Source organism: Phocoena phocoena, chromosome 14, assembly GCF_963924675.1.
Source record: "Phocoena phocoena chromosome 14, mPhoPho1.1, whole genome shotgun sequence".
NCBI lineage: Eukaryota > Metazoa > Chordata > Mammalia > Artiodactyla > Phocoenidae > Phocoena > Phocoena phocoena.
This window is the reverse complement of record NC_089232.1, coordinates 32,350,789-32,369,417: the sequence shown is the minus strand read 5'-3', so window position 1 is coordinate 32,369,417 and position 18,629 is coordinate 32,350,789. Positions and strand designations below refer to the sequence as shown.

The window sequence follows — 18,629 nt, the reverse complement described above, 5'->3', positions numbered from 1 at the left end:
TGGCCATTAGGAGGGCACGAGAAATCTTAGTGAGCAGATTGGATGGGAAGATGCAGCTTGTGAAACAAGGTTGAGATGGATTGAGAGTTTACATGAATAACAAGGGAAACAGTAGAGGCTATGAGGGTGGATGACTCTCTCCAGAAGTAGACATGTTTTTCTATGAGCATATTGGTGAAGAGAAGAAAGGCAGGTATTAGTTGATTGCATGAGAGCAGGGATGGGAGATGATTCTTTAATAAATTGGTAAAGATTTAGACTCACATGCTCTTTCAATCTAAGATATAAAAGAGGAGTGAAGACCTAGGAGAGGTGAAAAGGATGGAACCCACAGTTCAAGAAACATCATCTTAGAGGAAAGCATAGGGTACTTTTCTTCCCCTGAGAGAGGACAGACAGACGGACAGAGGAGGAAGGATAGGAGAGGCAGAGACTGGAGACCGGGGGGTTCTCTCATGATGCCCTTCATTTGGGGAGATAAGCGAAGGAGGAGACAAGGTCACCTGCTGAGGCAGAGGGGAGGGGATGGCGTGGTGAAGATTTGGACTGAAGGTCTTGTGGAGATCGGTATTCTCTGTACCTCTGCGGCCTGAGAAAGGCATGGAGGGGGTGGTGGAGATGCTGGATGGAAAAGGAATGTTGGAAAATGAGTGTCTTGGGGAGAATGACATTGAAAGGCCTGACTGTGGACATGGGAGGAAGAGAAGATGAACACAGGACACGGCTGAGAGACTCGGTTGAGGAGAAAAGCTGGTGGGCTGGCTGTGCAGAGGGCTGGAAGAAGGAACTTGATTCCAGATCGTCTGCCTTGGGACCTCAGAGTTGGAGGTCATGTTTGATAGCTCTGACGTCTCCATGACGGTATCCTTCTCCATGGGCATCCAGTGGGCTCCTTGAGCCCAAGTTTCAACTGCTCTGAAACACATCTGCTACTCCCTTTGAGGTGCCCTCCCTGGACCCCTCAAAGGGAATTTTACAAATGTCTCCTCGTCTATGTTTTGAGTCAGATCATTTTAATCATTTCCTTCCAGTTTGGTGAAAACAGAAACCTAATGCTGTATAGTTCCTCACATCCTCTAACTGTTTCTCACTATTTTGCATGGAGTCCTTTCATTTTCATAACTTGGTAGTAAGCTAATTGAAAGCGAGAACCACATCTTCCAGTCCCTCCTTTTCTGTATAACCCATTTCACGTGACCTGCTGTTAACACATGCAGGGCACTCAATAGATGTTAGTGTGACGCTGAATTCATTTACTGATGGGGGCCCTACTATGGTTTAAACTATAGAAATGCCCAAATTGTCATGAATCACGGAAAGCACTTGCTTAAAGATGACATAATTCATTAAGTAATTCAGCAAAACTGGTTGACTGTCTACGTTGAGCCAGGCCCCATGCTGAACAAGATAATGACAAGAGACCCCTCCCCATACTCCCGGCCTCAGGAAGCCTACAGTCTTGCAGAGGGCACAGTACTTACAAATGACAATAGCACAGTGGAAAAGGGATTGGGGTATTACAGAAGGGATACAGGTGCACAGAATGGCAATGGAGCCCCTCGGGCTGGGTCAGGGAAAACTTGGCAGAGGTGATGATATTGAGTCGGGCCAAGGAACACATAGAATCTTAGTAGACAGGGAAGGGAGAGATAAACAGACTGCCTCAGCAAGGGCATGAGGGCTAGAGAGCACTGTGGGCTTTGAGATCATCAGGTTGAGATGCCAGATCAGGCAGAAAGGTAGGTAGGAGCCAGTACAAATGCCAACCTGGTTTTCAAACTTTAACCACAGAAATATTTAAGCAAACAGTCTCACTGGAATGCTGTAAGGAAAACAGACAACAACCCAGCAGGTCAGGTTGGGAGGAGGGAGGAGGGAGGCCCACGTGCTCAGCTCCTCTGAAATGCTCTCACCTCTCAGCATCTGAAGGGCCTCTGAGGAACCCCTGGAGCTTTGAAGGGGGAATGTGAAAATCGCTGCTGTGACAATTGGGGAAGAAGTGGGTGACTATTAAAAACAAGGACAAACGTGCTCAGGTAGACCAGTTGTTTAAATAGCAGGAGGGTTTTGAACAAGTACAGGAGAGGAGACCACAGCAGGGGGAGGTGAGAGAGGAGTCCAGCCTGGCCTAGGGCAGTGGGAAGTGGGGAGGACATGGTGGATTCCAGAGAGATCGCTGCAGCTCTTTACATGTGGCATCCGCGTTAATTAGAGACTGGATAAAGGGGACCAACCAGAGAGAATCATGGGGGAAACTAAAGGGCTTTGGGAACAGTGTCCTAGTGACTGGAGTGGTCAGTGTAACAGAGCCCTAATTATGCCAGAGAGAAAACCAGGCAGGACAGAGCTGAAACCATGACTGTCTTCTGAATCTCCAGGACATAAAGGCATGAGGCCCTGGGGCCCTATGGGGCCCAGCCAACCAGTGTCCTGATTTATAAACAAACCTTGTTACACTGATGGGGTGGGGAAATTATAGAGCCAAGTGCTGACAGGGCTCAGTGGAGATGGTCCACACATGCTGAAGGGAGGGAGGGAGGGAGGGAATTACACTGAAGGCAGTGTAATTTGGAAAAATATTTTTAGAAAGCAATTTGCATGCTGTAGTCGTTAAAATGTTCAAACCACTTAAACTAGTAATTCTACATGTGGGAATGTAGAATGCCCTAAGGAAATAGTCCAAAAGAAGGAAGAGCCTAGGTTCATCCATCCAAATGTTAATTAATCAATTAATTAGGAATTATACATTGCACTATACATTCCAGGAACTCTGCTAGGGGGGTGGCCATGTTCGCTCGTAATAGTAGAGCCCGGTAAACAACGTAAATTATTTAAAATGCCGCAATGGTTTAATACAGTATGAGACATCCGCATGATAGACTATTATGCTTTAATGCTACATGACACAAGCAGAATTCAAGATGGCCTGCTTGCTTCTCTTTAGTTTACTACCTGGGCTTGAATTCTGATGGTACTGTGTCCTGGCCCCCGACCTCGGCAAGTTCATCAGCACCTCTAAGGCTCAGTATCTTTCATCGGAAGGCGGGCACAATGATATCAACATCTCATGGGATTCCTGTCAAGATTAAATGAGAAAAGGTGTACAAATTTAGCACAATTCCTAGCACAAAACAAGCACTCATTAAAAGTGAGTTGTTATGTTAAATATGATAAATGTGGACAAACAGAAAAAGACTGACAGACTGCTTCAAGTGGACCTCCCCCAGTTTATAGCCCCAGGAAATATTCTGTGTGATTTGTCTTCTGTGTCTTGTTTAGTATCATTGCAGAAAATCAAGACATAGACAAAGCACTTTGACCTATCAGTTCCTCCAAGGGAAGTCGGAGTGACGGGCAGGCTCTGCTTTTTTCTCTTCCCAGCGGTGTTCGGCCAGCGCTTGGATGAGACCGTGGCCTATGAGCAGAAATTCGGCCCCCACCTGGTGCCCATCCTGGTGGAGAAGTGTGCCGAGTTCATCCTGGAGCACGGCCTGAACGAAGAGGGCATCTTCCGACTGCCTGGGCAGGACAACCTGGTGAAGCAGCTGAGAGATGCTTTTGACGCAGGGGAGCGGCCCTCCTTTGACAGGTATGCCGTCCTTGCCTCGCCTCCCCTGTGCCCTGCTTGGCTGACAGGACCTCTTTCTACCAGTTGAGCTATGGGACTCGGACAGGTGCTTCCAAAAGCCCTGGTTTGCAACAGAAAGAACCTTTTGTTTTGCTCATAACTCAGAATTTGGGAGCCTGGAACACAGTTAGAGGGGGATTCTGGTCATTTAGGTGAGAGATGATGGAACTAGAACTGGGGCCTTGCAGGGCAGTCAAGGGGTGTTTAGGATATGGTGGGAGGGGAAGGGTGGACCAAGGGAGGAAGATGGGACTTACCTCAAGGCACGCACTTCGGAGCGGACGAGGGGTGGAGAATTGCCGAGCTGCCTGTACCGACTCTGGGTGGTGGATAAGGCACCATGTCCATATCCAAGGGCTCCACGGTCTTCCTCAGCTTTCCAGAAATGGCCAGAGCCAGGACTTCTTGTTAACTTGGGCGACCACAGTTCTGTGCACCTCTGAACTTGGTCCTGAACCCTTTGGGAGGGGGTGCATACCGACATCTTGGCGTTCTCCCAATCTCCTCCGTGGAGGTTGCCCAGTCCTGTTTGGGGCATTCCAGACGCAATGACATTTCTTCCACCATCCCCTTCCCGCCCCTGCTGCTGCAGCCACCCTGCCAAGGTTTCCTTCTCTGCCCTGCTCAGCGGGTACAACCGCCACCCGACATTGTATACTTTCTGTCTGTTGTGCAATATTTGCCCCAGTTGCCTGCACGTGCTTGTCCTGCTGGCAAGAAAGAGCCACTGTTGTTTCCAAATCGGCAGCCCATAAACCAAGATTCATTGAGACGGGCCTGAACTCTTCCAGTTTCCAAAGGCTGAAATCCCCCCAAGAGCTTATTTACGATAGAGGACTCGGGCTGATCCTGGGAAAATCACGAACAGCTAAGTGTGGTGCTGTGTGGAACGTCTCACCCTCCCTCTCCCTCACCTCCCACTCCAATCACCAACGATGCCCACCCTCCCTCGGAAGCATCGCCGAGACCCGTCTGTTTCTCTCCATTCTCGAAGCCACTGTCTTAGTTTGGATCACCGTATGTCTGTCTTTGCTGCCCTTGGCATGTAATAGGTTGATTTATCAAGGTGCTGTGTTGTATCAGGAAAGGAACAGGTGAAGATGGTACTGGAACTAGAGCAGGTTATGGGCATCAAATTTAGAGAGATTTCAGCGGGACCATAAGTCACATTTCATTATCGGGTACCTATTCAATCAAGTTCACTACCTTTATATTCACTTTTCTTTTTATGGTTTTAACTAGCTTTATGTTGATCAAAAAATACAGATGGGTTGTTGCTAAGGCAATGAGGACAGTCAGCCAGGAGGACGAGAGGTGATCGTGGGGATTGCCAGACACCTGCCCAAGGCTTGAGCTTCTGCATCTGTAAAGTCAGCCTAGGTGGTAGACTTGGAGTCTTTGATTCTGTGAAATATTTGGGGCTGGAGGGAAGAGAGTTACTACACCTTGTCATGATAGCTCCACCCTCTAGAACTGAGGAAAAGAGTTTACACATCCAGTAATAAGAAGGGTGGACTGTGGCTCTTTGGAGTCCTCCCAGGGATGACTCTTGTGTCCACGTGACCCGTGTGGGTGCTCACCTAGATCCTCTACATAGGTCATGTATGCAGTTCCACCAGAGATCCCCCAAATTGCCTCACTAGAATGAAGAAAAACCAAGGCGCTCTTACTTGATAGATTCTACTGGATGTATCTGGCGCTCATTAAACATATAAACAGTATGGGATGGATATCCATCTACTGGGATGGATACTGCCAATACACGATACACTTCCCATACCTATATTTCTGTGAGAAAAGGACATACATGCCACATTATAAGGTCAGTGCTACAAGGGAAGAGTAGGCAGACCACCTGGGAGACCCTGGCTAATCTCTGATGGGTCAGGCATTGAACTCAGAAGTTCATATAACCTCATATAGGGATGTTCCATTAGGTTGGAGGAAAAGCAGACTCAGGAAAAATCATGCTGGAAACTTAGATTATAACATGACATCTGATCCAGCTCTGTTACAATGGGGGCACAAACATTAAACCAAAAATGTAAAGACATAACTGTAGACTTTCCATTGTGTTAAATGCCAAAAAAAGAAAAGTAGATGGTATTAATACCATCTATTTTTCATTTCATTCCATTTTTTCATCACTTTTCATCTCAACAGGAGGCTTTTGACATGGTCTGCTGGATTTAGAATGCCCCCCCCAAAAATGACACTTAAGCTGAGACAATAGATAAGCCTGAGGACTTAGCCCCAGACCAAGCAGCATTTTCTTCCCCTGGCCAAATAAATTGGGAAGTTTTCTGTGGTTTGCAATATTCTATGATGATTTAGATGGCTAACTGTGTTTTCTGGTGATAATTTTGAAGTATCACTCCTATATGTGTGGTTACAACCCCTCTCTCTTTTCTAATGTTGGCTATTAGTTTCTCCTGATTGAACTCTCTATAGAGTTTGTCTTTTTTTATTGCTGTTTCTCTTCAAAAGTTTCTGGTTCTCGATGTATCATCTATGCTGTTTTTCTCATTTCAAATTCTTTGTTTCCCATATTTGTTCTGTGGGTATGTTTTGAGTGTTGGGGGCTGTGCCAGTGATGGACAGTGCATTGGAGAATGGAGTCGAGGAGCCAGGAGGCCAGAAAGGGGCTGGCAGAATCCTGGCAAAAGACCATGGCCTTCTGGAAAAGGACAGGACCTGAGGGCTAGAGGGATTCCTGGGACATTTGCCGAGTAGGATTAGAGGATGTGGGGTGAGGAAGAGACTTCAATCAAACCTGAGACCCTGGACTCTGATTAAGACCACTGGCTGGACCGTGATGCAGAGGATTTGGGACAAAGGAGATTTTAGGATTTAGGAGAATGCTGCCCCTGCAAAGTGTCAGCTGGCAGCTGTCCTGCCATTTTCTGGGGAACTTCTCCTGCATTTTGACGAGAGGGCTTTGCCAAGGTATTTTTAGGCAGTGACTCAGCAGGGAAGGCTTTTCCAGAATCCCCACCTTAAGTGAACGGTCTCCACCCCCGATTTCCTGAGGGCAGCAGTGGAGCAGAGGCAGGGCTCTGTGCCAGCTCAAGTTCTCCTTCGGAGGCAGAGTTCACAGGCTGCAAAGTGGGGAACGTTTCCAGAAGACAGTTCCAACCACTGGCTGTCAAAAACCAAAAAGAAAACATTTACATGAAACGTCAAGATAGAGAGCTCCACAGTCAAGCCTTGATGTTCTGGTTTCTGAGGCCTCAGATGCCTGCCTTCTTCTCCTGCCCAACTCCACCCCTCCCGGCTCTCCTCCAGGATGTGATCCCACCCAGCCCAGCCGCTTCTATGTCCCCACTGCTGAAGCCCAAGAGCCACTCAGATCAGCTGGACCTCTTGCCCCATCACAGCTTTTCAAAATACTGCTGGGAGTGTCTCTTACAGATACCAGTTTTTCTTTTTCTTTCTTTCTTTTTTTATTGAAGTATAGTTGATTTACAAAGTTTTAGGTGTATAGCAAAGTGATTAATTTATATAAATATGTGTGTGTGTATATATATATATATATGTATATATGTATTCCTTTTCAGATTCTTTTCCATTGTAGGCTATTACAAGATATTGACTATTGTTCCCTGTGCTACACAGTAGGTCTTTGTTATTTAGCTATTTTATATATAGTATTGTGCATTTGTTAATCCCAAATTCCCATTTATCCCTCCACCCCCCCTTTCCCCCTTGGTAACCATGTTTGTTTTCTATGTCTGTGAGTCTATTTCTGTTTTGTTAATAAGTTCATTTGTATCAAATTTTTTTAAGATTCCACGTATAAGTGATATCGTATGATATTTGTCTTTCTCTGTCTGACTGACTTTACTTAGTATGATAATCTCTAGGTCTATCCATGTTGCCGCAGATGGCATTATTTCACTCTTTTTATGGCTGAGTAATATTCCACTGTGTATACACACCACATCTTCTTTATCCATTCACCTGTCGATGGACATTTAGGTTGCTTCCATGTCTTCGCTATTGCAAATAGTGTTGCTATGAACATTGGGGTACATGACCAGTTTTTCTTGATATGAAATAAATATTCTTCACTAATGAGTTTCAAGTATATGGTATATTCTGACTCATTTTCTCTTATAGAGCTGCGGAATAAACACAATAGCTCCATAAACCAGGGATCAGCAGACTTTTCTTAAAGGGCCACGTATGAAATATTTAGGCTTTGCAGACCAGACAGTCTCTGTTGCAGCTACTCAACTCTGTTCTTATACCAGAATTCAGCCAAAGACAATACAAAAATGCATGAGCATGGCTATGTTCCTATAACACTTTATTTATGGATGCTGAAATTCAAATTTCACATGATTTTCACATGCCATGAAATATTCTCCTTTTGAGTTTTTTCCCCAACCATTTGAAAACGTTAGATCCATTCTTAGCTCACAGGCTGTACAAATAAAGGTGATGGGCCAGGCTTGGCTGGTAACATGTATATGACTTGGTAACATTTGAGTCTGCATAGCTCTGTCACTCCATGAGGACAGGGATCCTGTGTGTCCCTCAGGTTCACTGCTGAAACCCCAGTGCCTGACATAGTGTCTTGCACCTAGTAGGTTCTCTCAGCACACTTGGTTGAATAAATGATTGTGTGAATATGTGAATGAATCCCAGACCTACTTTAAGCTCTCTGATAGACTAAAGAGATCAATGGGTCATAGCTATGAGGAGTTACCACATGAAAAACTAGAGACTAAGTAGAGAATGCTCAATTGTACTAAGTGACTTGGAGAGAGAAGAAAGCAATGAAGACTAGAATAGTTTAACAGGCTTATTGGAAGAGTAGACCTTAAACTTATCTTTGAGGCAGTTAGGTAGAAGAGATAAAGGAAAAGGTCTTGGGGGTTATTATTCCAGAAGGGGGAGTTGCAAAAATATTTTGGTCAGATACATCTTTATCAGACTCTACTCCTCTGCAAAATTTCTTTTTGGAAGCTGGGATCTTATTCAGTGGATCCCCAAGGGGGAGGTGAGGAGAGTTCTGGAGTTCTGTTTTCAAAAAACATTGTTTGTTTTTTTCCAGAGATACAGATGTGCACACGGTAGCCTCCCTGATGAAGCTCTACCTCCGAGACCTCCCAGAGCCAGTAGTCCCCTGGAGCCAGTATGAGGGTTTCCTGCTCTGTGGGCAGCTCACGAATGCAGATGAGGGAAAGGTTTGTATCTCAATAGAGTTAGTTGTCCTGCTTCAGAAGGTGAGGGTTACTGTAAAGCCCTTGTAGTCAACATGTTAAACAAACTAACCAACCAGTAAAAGGAAATCTGACTGACAACAAACTAGCCAACCAGCAAAAAAAAACCTGACTGACAACAATAAAACCATTATGGTTTTTAACCAAGATTTGCAAATCTAAATGGCCCATGAATGCATTTGTTACACAGCTAATAAAGGGGTCTAACTGCCCACTTTGGGGAGGTTAGTGTTTAGCACTACTATGTTAAAAGTTCTCTCTGGCAAAGTGGTGCACAGAAAAACTTGCAGTGAATTTCACTTTGATTTTGCCATTGAGCAAATGATGCATCTTCTGTGAGACTGAGTTTATTTACTTAGCCCGAGAGAACTTTCTACGATGGTGGAACTGTTACATAACTGCACTGTCCAATGTAGTAGCCCCTAGCTATACATGGCCACTAGGCACTTGAAACGTGGCTCACACAACTGAGGAGCCAAACTTCTGATTTTCTTTTATTTTATTTTACTTTCTTTTATTTTATTTTATAATAGTCACATGTGTCAAGTTGCTGTTGTACTAGACAGCACAAACTTAGACACATTTCATAATAACAGGATCGTTTGGAGGACCATGGGATGTATGTCACAAGTGAGTGACATTTTAAAATTATTGATTCAAGGGGATGTTTAGTCTCTGCTCTACTTCAGCATTTATTATATAGTATGCTCCCAGAAAAAGTATATATCTATAATATAAAATCATTGAAGAGATAGTGCCCTAGCCCTGGAAGAAAATACAGCTGTGAGAACTTCCATCCTGATTGAGAGAGAGGAGACTCACAAATTAAGTAGATCCTGGTACAAGAAAGAAGGTGTTTTTATATTTAGCGCTAGGAAAGAAAGAGCACGATAAGGATGCAACTAACGCACTATAGCCTCTAGCTATTTCCCAACGCAAAAATTAGGTTGCATGATCTGATTTTAGGATATCTTGTGTATGATTTATGAATTTGGGGGGGTTAAAATAGGATATGGAAAGTCTGAATTTATACAGACATATCAGCTCACCTTTGCAAAAGTAATACAATTTTATGGAATAAGGTTTAAAAGTTGGCTAAAAAGGTGAATGCTTCAGGTGATGTCTTGCCCCACAGCTTCAGGGAAAGGAAAGGAGGTCCATGGATGCAGTTCTGACAAGCAGACTCCCGCCCCTGAACTTCCTTGATTTAGACCTGCTTCTCCCAACTTTTCTCGATCTCAACATATTTGAGAGTTTCTAATCCATGGTAACACAGATCTGGACAGAGTGAGGGGTCACCGCCTCTCTCATGGGTGAAAACGTGGCAGAGGCGATCACTGGGAGGCGTGAGTCTAAAGCAACCTTTGCAAAGAATTTACTTGACTAAACTGAAGAGGAGGGAATCAGTATGAAGCAGGCATTCTAGATCCAGTGGGGCTGCACCAAGTCACTGCATGCAGGCCGACACGCCATAGGGTGCATTTTCTCCTGGAGGAGCTGCTCAGGTTTGAGGAGAGCCTGTGTGTCTCATGTACACTGGTGCACTTTTACAATCACGATGTTGTAGATGGTGACTGCAGACACTGTGAGCCAAAAGAACAAAGATAATTCACTGTCCTTCCTCTTCCTGGCACTTGCATTCCTTGTGGGGCTGTCTCTAACATTCAGTGTCATCGTGAAGCTGTAACCTTCGGACCTCTCGCCTGCCTTCCAGCTTGGTCAGCTGTCCCTGGGTTCTAGCAGCTCCCAGCAAAACCATATCACACGAAACCTCAGTTCTCAGAAACATCCTCCTTTTCACAATACTTTTAAAGTGACTTGGGGGGCATTTGGTTCTGGTCGAATTCTTTATTGGAGAGTTACAGCTCAAGCATTTGTTAAGCAAACAATTATTGGGAGTATGGTTATCAAATAGTTCTTGCCTTAGAGTAGCTCTGAGGCAGGGAGGAGGACATAATCGCAGATGAATAAAAAAATATAAGGTACAAAAAAACAGTGAACCTCTCCAGGCTATTCTTGCAACTTCCTGTGGATTTATAGTGATTTCAAAATTAGAAGTTTTATAAAAATAAACAAATGGGACCTAATGAAACTTAAAAGCTTTTGCACAGCAAAGGAAACCATAAACAAGACGAAAAGACCCTCAGGATGGGAGAAAATATTTGCAAATGAAGAAACTGACAAAGGATTAATCTCCAAAATATACAAGCAGCTCATGCAGCTCAATAACAAAAAAACAAACAACCCAATCCAAAAATGGGCAGAAAATCTAAATAGACATTTCTCCAAAGAAGATATACAGACTGCCAACAAACACATGAAAGGATGCTCAACATCACTAATCATTAGAGAAATGCAAATCAAAGCTACAATGAGGTATCACGTCACACCGGTCAGAATGGCCATCATCAAAAAATCTGGAAACAATGAATGCTGGAGAGGGTGTGGAGAAAAGGGAACACTCTTGCACTGTTGGTGGGAATGTAAATTGATACAGCCACTATGGAGAATAGTATGGAGGTTCCTCCAAAAACTAAAAATAGAGCTACCAAATGACCCAGCAATCCCACTACTGGGCATATACCCTGAGAAAACCAAAATTCAAAAAGAGTCATGTACCAAAATGTTCATTGTAGCTCTATTTCCAATAGCCAGGACATGGAAGCAACCTAAGTGTCCACTGACAGATGAATGGATGAAGAAGATGTGGCACATATATACAATGGAATATTACTCAGCCATAAAAAGAAACGAAATTGAGTTATTTGTAGTGAGGTGGATGGACCTAGAGACTGTCATACAGAGTGAAGTAAGTCAGAAAGAGAAAAACAAATACTGTATTTGTATTCCACATATATATGGAATCTAAAAAAAAACAAACTGTATTTGTATTCCACATATATATGGAATCTAAAAAAAAACAAACAAAAATTGGCTCTGAAGAACCTAGGGGCAGGACAGGAATAAAGATGCAAATGTAGAGAATGGACTTGAGGACACAGGGAGGGGGAAGGGTAAGCTGGGACGAAGTGAGAGAGTGGCGTGGACATATATACACTACCAATCATTAGGTAGATAGCTAGTGGGAAGCAGCCGCGTAGCACAGAGAGATCAGCTCGGTGCTTTGTGACCCACTAGAGGGGTGGGATAGGGAGGGTGGGAGGGAGGGAGACGCAAGAGGGAAGACATATGGGAACATATGTATATGTATAGCTGATTCACTTTGTTATACAGCAGAAACTAACACACCATTGTAAAGCAAATATACACCAATAAAGATGTTAAAACACACACATGCACACACACACACACACACACACACACACACACACACACACACACTATGGGAACAGGAGTGACTGCCAAAGTGTTGCTTCTGCAGAGATACACCAGTTATGCTCCAGGGTCCCATTGCTGGCAAGTGAGCAGGCTCTTCTACTGACATTAAAAATCTCTTCCCAGGCTCAGCAGGAGTTGATGAAGCAGCTCTCCATCCTTCCTCGAGACAACTATAGCCTCCTGAGCTACATCTGCAGGTAAAAGGCACCTGGTATCAGTTCCATAATTTTCAGCCACACCAGAATGAATTCCCCAGTTAGAGGAGAAAAGAGTATCTCTGTGAACTTAAGAGATTCTGTTCCAAACCTCTGGAAGGTCAACTCTATTCACGTAGCACTGAGGTAGTTTCCTGTGTCCCCAAGATAATTGAAAGGATCCCGGAAAACCAATCAGCATAAAAAAGAAACATGCTTCCTTCTTCAAGCCTGCCCCAGTGCTGCCCAGAGTCCTGGGACAGGCATTAGAACCCAGAATCCTTATAATATTTCTACAATTGTCTCCCATCTTCCTGTCTCTGGACCATAACTTAGCACCCCAGAGACATTCATCCCAGGCCACCTTTCTTAATTCCCTTTCTGAGGACGGACCTGCTATGTGCTGCAACACATAGCATGTGGGTTGACCCAGATCTGGCTGAGTTGGGAGCCTGGATCTCCATGTCAGACATAGCTGAAAGTTATCTTTATTTTTTTTAAATTTATTTATTTTTGGCTGCTTTAGGTCTTTGTTGCTGTATGTGGGCTTTCTCTAGTTGCGGTACGCGGGCTTCTCATTACTGTGGCTTCTCTTGCTGTGGAGTACAGGCTCTAGGCGCATGGGCTTCAGTAGTTGTGGCTCGTGGGCTCTAGAGCACAGGCTCAGTAGTTGTGGTGCACGGGCTTAGTTGCTCTGCAGCATGTGGGATCTTCCTGGACCAGGGCTCAAACCTGTGTGCCCTGCATTGATAGGCGGATTCTTAACCACTGTGTCACCAGGGAAGCCCTACTTTTATTTTTTTTATATAATTTTTTGTAGTTTCCAGATGATAAAAGAGTTACATGCTTGATATGGAAACTAGGAGAATATGAAATCCTGTAAATAAATGAAAATTTCCCCAAATCTCCTCACCCAGAAAAAGTCACTGTTAATATTTGAGTGTGTTTCCTTCTGAATGTTTTTGTCTCTGTGATAGATGATCACAGGCATCGATATAAATATAGGGAAACAATTTTTATACCAAATTAGAAATATATTTTTTAATAAAATATACATACATATATGCTTGTATCCTGCTTCTTTTGGCTAAATGTTGTATTGTGAGCATTTTCCTAGTCACAAAGTAGGATTGTACATGACTCCATAATATTCCATAATGTTTCCTCATTTGGACACCCCTCCCCTGCCACTTATTTGATAATTTCTCTGTATTTGGAATTTTATGTTGCTTCAGCCGATTCACTTAAAAATGGTTTTGAGAGACAATATTTAGAAGTGTTTTTTCCTGATCTTTTCAGGTTTTTAAAATAGTGAATCTGAGAGCGTCATTCCTCAAATAGGTGGGATTACAGCAAAAATTCAGTGTTAGTTTTTGAGCACTTGCTGAGAATTTGAGATGCTTGGTAGCGTAACCTGAGGATGAGAGCAGGGAGGCACCATGAATTCCCATTTCTGAGCTCTTCCCACGATGAAGTTTTCTTCTCTGGAGACTCCGCTGGGATAGGTGCTGAGAGCCTGGGAGAGAAGCCTGTAAAGTCAGGACCAGGGATAGTCAAACACCCATTTTAGTCCTTCTTGTCTCCTCTTAGCTCCCTGAACTGGACCCTGCCTCCTGCTGATGTGACTCCACCCCCGGCCCCAGTGCCACCATCACCAGCTGGGTTGCTTGTGTCTCTTCTTCCTTGATCTTGACTCTTTCAGGGGGAAGCTAAATTCTTGTAGTCAGAGCAGACTGGTCCCATTCCTGAGACCAGAAGTAAAGAGTTGAGACCCACCTCTGGGATCCTGTGGGTACCTGGAAGTGCTTCCTTGTGGCAACTTCCTATTTCCTACTCTGGGATTTCCTGGTTGCCCACAGGTTTCTCCATGAAATCCAGCTGAACTGTGGAGTTAACAAGATGAGTGTGGACAATCTGGCTACTGTGATTGGTGTGAATCTCATCAGGTCGAAGGTCGAAGACCCTGCTGTGATCATGAGAGGTACGCTGGTCCTGTGGTGAATGTAGGGGCAGAGGAAGTAAAGACAGTGACATTGCTACCAAATTGCTCCTGCAACTTGCCAAGCATTTTCCGTTGATCATCTTGTCTGAGTTGTAAAGTAGCCCTGTGAAATAAGCAGGCAGGAATTATGTTCATTTCCCAGGTCACAGCAGAGCAGAGAGGTTACAGATTTACCAATCATCACACAGTATGATAGGCTAGCACCAGAACAGTTAGTTAGTGTTTCTTAGTCTTTTAGTACTTTTAAACATCCTTAGCCAGAGAGAGCAAACAAGTGTGATTTTATAAGACAACTCCCAAAGAGGTTACTTGTAAAGCTGTGCTGAAAAGACTTCTGAGGCAGCGTCTTGCTTCAGTGAAGAGTCCTGACACAGAGTACTGATGTCTGCCATGGTTTGGGGGAGGCAGTATGCCTGGTATGCATCCTCTATGCATGCAATAAGAAATCAGATGTCATACTGGGGGTCACATCAAGAGAGAAAAATGTCTTCATTTTCTTTCCTGTCGTATTGCCTATAACCTGATCAAAGACTGATCCAGAGGACTGTAAACCGAAAATAACCCTCTTTCACCCCACTGCCGTATCCTTCTTCTATCCCATCCCATTCACCACAATCTCCTACCCCAAGCAATTAAGAAGGATCCTGTGAGGAGCAAATGAGGTCCTTTGGGGCCGTGTGGTTTTAGAGTCAAGTTTAGAGACAGACGTCTCATGGGTGGAGAACCTTGAAGACCACCTGCCCTCTGCCCCATAGTCCAGCACTACAAATCTCTTTCTTCTTTCTTTCAGGGACTCCTCAGATCCAAAGAGTGATGACCATGATGATCAGAGACCATGAAATCCTCTTTCCCAAGTCCAAGGATGCACCCTTGTCACCCCCTGCCCCCCAAAATGACCCCAAGAAACCTCCAGTGGCTCGAAGCTCTGTGGGCTGGGATGCCACTGAGGACCCTCCAATTTCTAGGACAGACAGCGTCAGTAACATGGTAAGGTGCAGAGAGCCTTCCTCCTTCCATCCGACTCCTCCTTCAGTCCAGGTCATTCCATGTAAGAGCTGCTCTGGAGTGGCGATTTAGGGAGTCCTGGGTGATGCTGTGGCAGTGGGCACAGCTGATCTAGACCCATGTGAATGAATCTTGAAAGCCTGGTCTCTTTCAAAATCTGGTTTCTAGTTGGTATCCTGGAGGTGGGATTGGTGACGTGTGTGCCCATCCCCCAGTGACTAAGCAATGGGAGTCCTCACTAAAGCCCACTCTAAACCCTTTTAAACTCAGTCCAGGGAATTTCGATGGGGAAGCTACATATCGCAGTGTTAACGTTCTAGTGAGAGTTGTTGAAAATTCTGGGTGAAAGTCCAGAGAGAACGGTTTCCTGCTAAGCCATGAAACGTGATTCCTTTCTCAGAGTATGTGATGTGTTTGTGTAATATTTCTCATTCCCTGATAAGCTGTCTCAGCAATGTCAACCCCCTCATTTGTACTGAAGGGTTGGGGCTCACGTTCACAATGTCAAAAAACTCTGCAGACTCTGAAATTATTTAGGCCAATAATTTACAAAGCTCAGATATTTTAACATATTTACAGAGGCAAATATTTTTTAAAAGAACGTGTGAACTTTATATAGCAGCTTAATTCTTTATGTGCGGTCAAGGAATGAATGTCAAATTTCCAGTTCGCCAGGTAATGTCAGTTGCCTACTGTTAATCCCAAGGATGATTAAGAATGTATTGGAAATAAAGATGGTGGTGGTTGTGATTTTTCTTGGGTGATGCCTGTCTGGACACAGTGCATTTACTAATACTCTAAAATCAAATTAATATTTAGAAATGTTTATACGTCATATAATGAAATCATCCTAGACGTCTTTGAGAGTAGCCAGTGTTGTACTCGTTTGACAGGTTTCTGTATTTATTGTAACAGTATGGGCAGCAATGGACAGGCAGTGTGCTGGGAACCTTAAATAGATCACATCTGGAATCCTCACCGTTACTCTGTAGGGCGGAATTTATCATCCACATTTTATAGATGAGGCACTGAGGCTCAGGGAGGTTGACCAGCTGTCCCAAGATGACAGCAGTAGAATGGTAGAGAGTGGGACTTAGATCTAGTTTGCATCTCAGGGCCCAGGTCCTTCTGATTCCAGGTGGGGTTGCCAAAGCAGGTGATGACCTAGAAGCATCAGACAGACAGCTTGAGACCTGATTCTCTCATTTTAGGGCTCAATCTTTTTCTTTTAAATGTAATCTAAAAATATATACGCGTCACTCAAGAAAGTCAAAACAGAAGAGATATGTTTAGAACTCCTGCTCCCTCTGCTGTCTTCACCCACCTTATTTTTCCCTGCCTTTGTCAGTTTCTTTTTTATCCTTCCAGTGCTCCTTTATGCAAATATAAGCAGATATGAGTGTAAATTGTTATTTACCTCCCTTTTTACACAAAGCATAACATACTCACTCTTCCCTCTCCACACACACACACACACACACACACACACACACACACACACTACTGTGTATCTTGAATTTTTCTGTTTAACGGATACCCTGGAGACCTTTCCATGTCAATACATAGGCAGTACCTCATACAACCTCAAGTTTCTGGCAGATGTATGGTGTTCCATCCTGTGCATGTACCGTGATCTACTCAGCCAACCTCCATAGATGAACAGGTTTCTTTTACTCCTTTGTACTACAAGCAAGGAGGCAATGAATAACCTTGACCATACTTCATTTTGTGCTCAGGCAAATGTATTTCTGGGATAAATTCCCAGAAGCACGATTGCTGAGTCAGAGGGTAAATAGATTTGTAATAGGTAATTTTGATTAAAATTGTTAAACAGTGGTTGTGCCATTTTGCACTTCCACCAGCAATGCATGAAATAACCTATTTCCCTATAGTTTCACCAGCAGAATGTGTTGTCAGATTTTGGAGGATTGACCGTCTGTTAGATGAGAACTAATATTTCAGTAATTTTAATTTCAGTTTGAGTTTTTCCTGTTATAAGAGTGTTCAAACATTTTTTTTATGTTGCACTTTTCCTCCATGAACTCTTTGATCTTGCTCTTTGCCGATATTTATATTAGTCTTTTTCTTCTCAATTTTTATGAACTTTATGCATTATGGAGAGTAGCCTGTTGTCTGTGATATACATTGCAAATATGCTTGTCAGTTTGTCATTTCTTCTTTGATTTAGCATGTGGTGATTTCTTTGTCTTATTTTGTGGGTCATGGAAAGACATGTGGGTTGACTTTATCAAATTATTCTTATATGGTTTCTGTATTTGGGTCATAGTTAGAAAAGCCCCCCTCCCCACCCCCCATTCTAAGGTTATAAAAGAATCCTAGTTTAGGGCCCCTTACCACAAGCAAACCATTGATTTTAGTCAGCAGTTTACCTCTAGAGCATGAGTTCCTTCAAGTATAATATCCTTTTGGAAAAATGCCACACAGATAATCAACTAATGTGACAAATTAGGAGATTGTCTTCTAATTGAGTTTCATAGGTGTGTGGCCAGGAGATACTTTCTTTCAAGTCTCTAATCCTTATCTTGGGAACGTGATACGTGTGGGAAAAACCCATGTAACATCCGTGGTCACTTTTTTCTAGGCCAGCGACTCAGATGCAACCAGCCCCACTGGACAACGGCCAAGTGATGGGTGTCTAGAAGACAAAGCATCCAGGGAAAAGCCAGGAGATTGGAAGCTGCAGTCACGAAAAAGGACTCAGACGCTCCCTAACCGGAAATGCTTCTTGACATCAGCTTTGCAAGGTGCCAACAGCTGCAAAGTAGAGATCTTTAAAAATGAGTTCTGGTCTTCTTCGGAGGGGAAGGCAGGGGACGGGCACAGGAGAACGATGTCTCAAGGTGTGCCACAGTTTTTCGACTCCCAGCGGACTTCCACCTATGATAACGTCCCCACACAGCCGGGGTCCCCTGGGGATGAAGCCGGTACACTGTCATCCCAGGCCTGTGACTCCAAGAGAGATGCTTTTGCCAGCCTAAACTCTGAAACCGGGCCTGGGAAAAATAACTCCGGAGAAGAGGAACTTGAATCCTTGCAGAGGATGGTCCAGAAGCTGCGAAAGGAAATAGAAACACAGAAGCAAATGTATGAGGAACAGATTGAAAAGTAAGTCAAAAGTAAGAGGGCCCTGGGCAGCCACTCGCCTTCCATCTTAAAAGCAATAGGGATTGCTCTCCTCTGCCAGAGAAATGACATTATAAAACTTCAGTTAC

General features: G+C 43.9%; 1 protein-coding gene across 2 annotated transcripts in view; it reads left to right on the top strand.

The window, feature by feature from the left end:
• Positions 1–18,629, top strand: part of ARHGAP25 (Rho GTPase activating protein 25) — an 86,140-nt gene that overhangs the window by 63,958 nt on the left and 3,553 nt on the right. For both annotated transcript variants that reach the window (XM_065890766.1, XM_065890767.1), the window contains 6 exons: positions 3,382–3,589; positions 8,688–8,820; positions 12,319–12,392; positions 14,249–14,370; positions 15,182–15,378; positions 17,999–18,522. In XM_065890766.1, the coding sequence (XP_065746838.1) occupies positions 3,382–3,589; positions 8,688–8,820; positions 12,319–12,392; positions 14,249–14,370; positions 15,182–15,378; positions 17,999–18,522 (1,258 nt within the window). The remainder of the gene's footprint in view (positions 1–3,381; positions 3,590–8,687; positions 8,821–12,318; positions 12,393–14,248; positions 14,371–15,181; positions 15,379–17,998; positions 18,523–18,629) is intronic.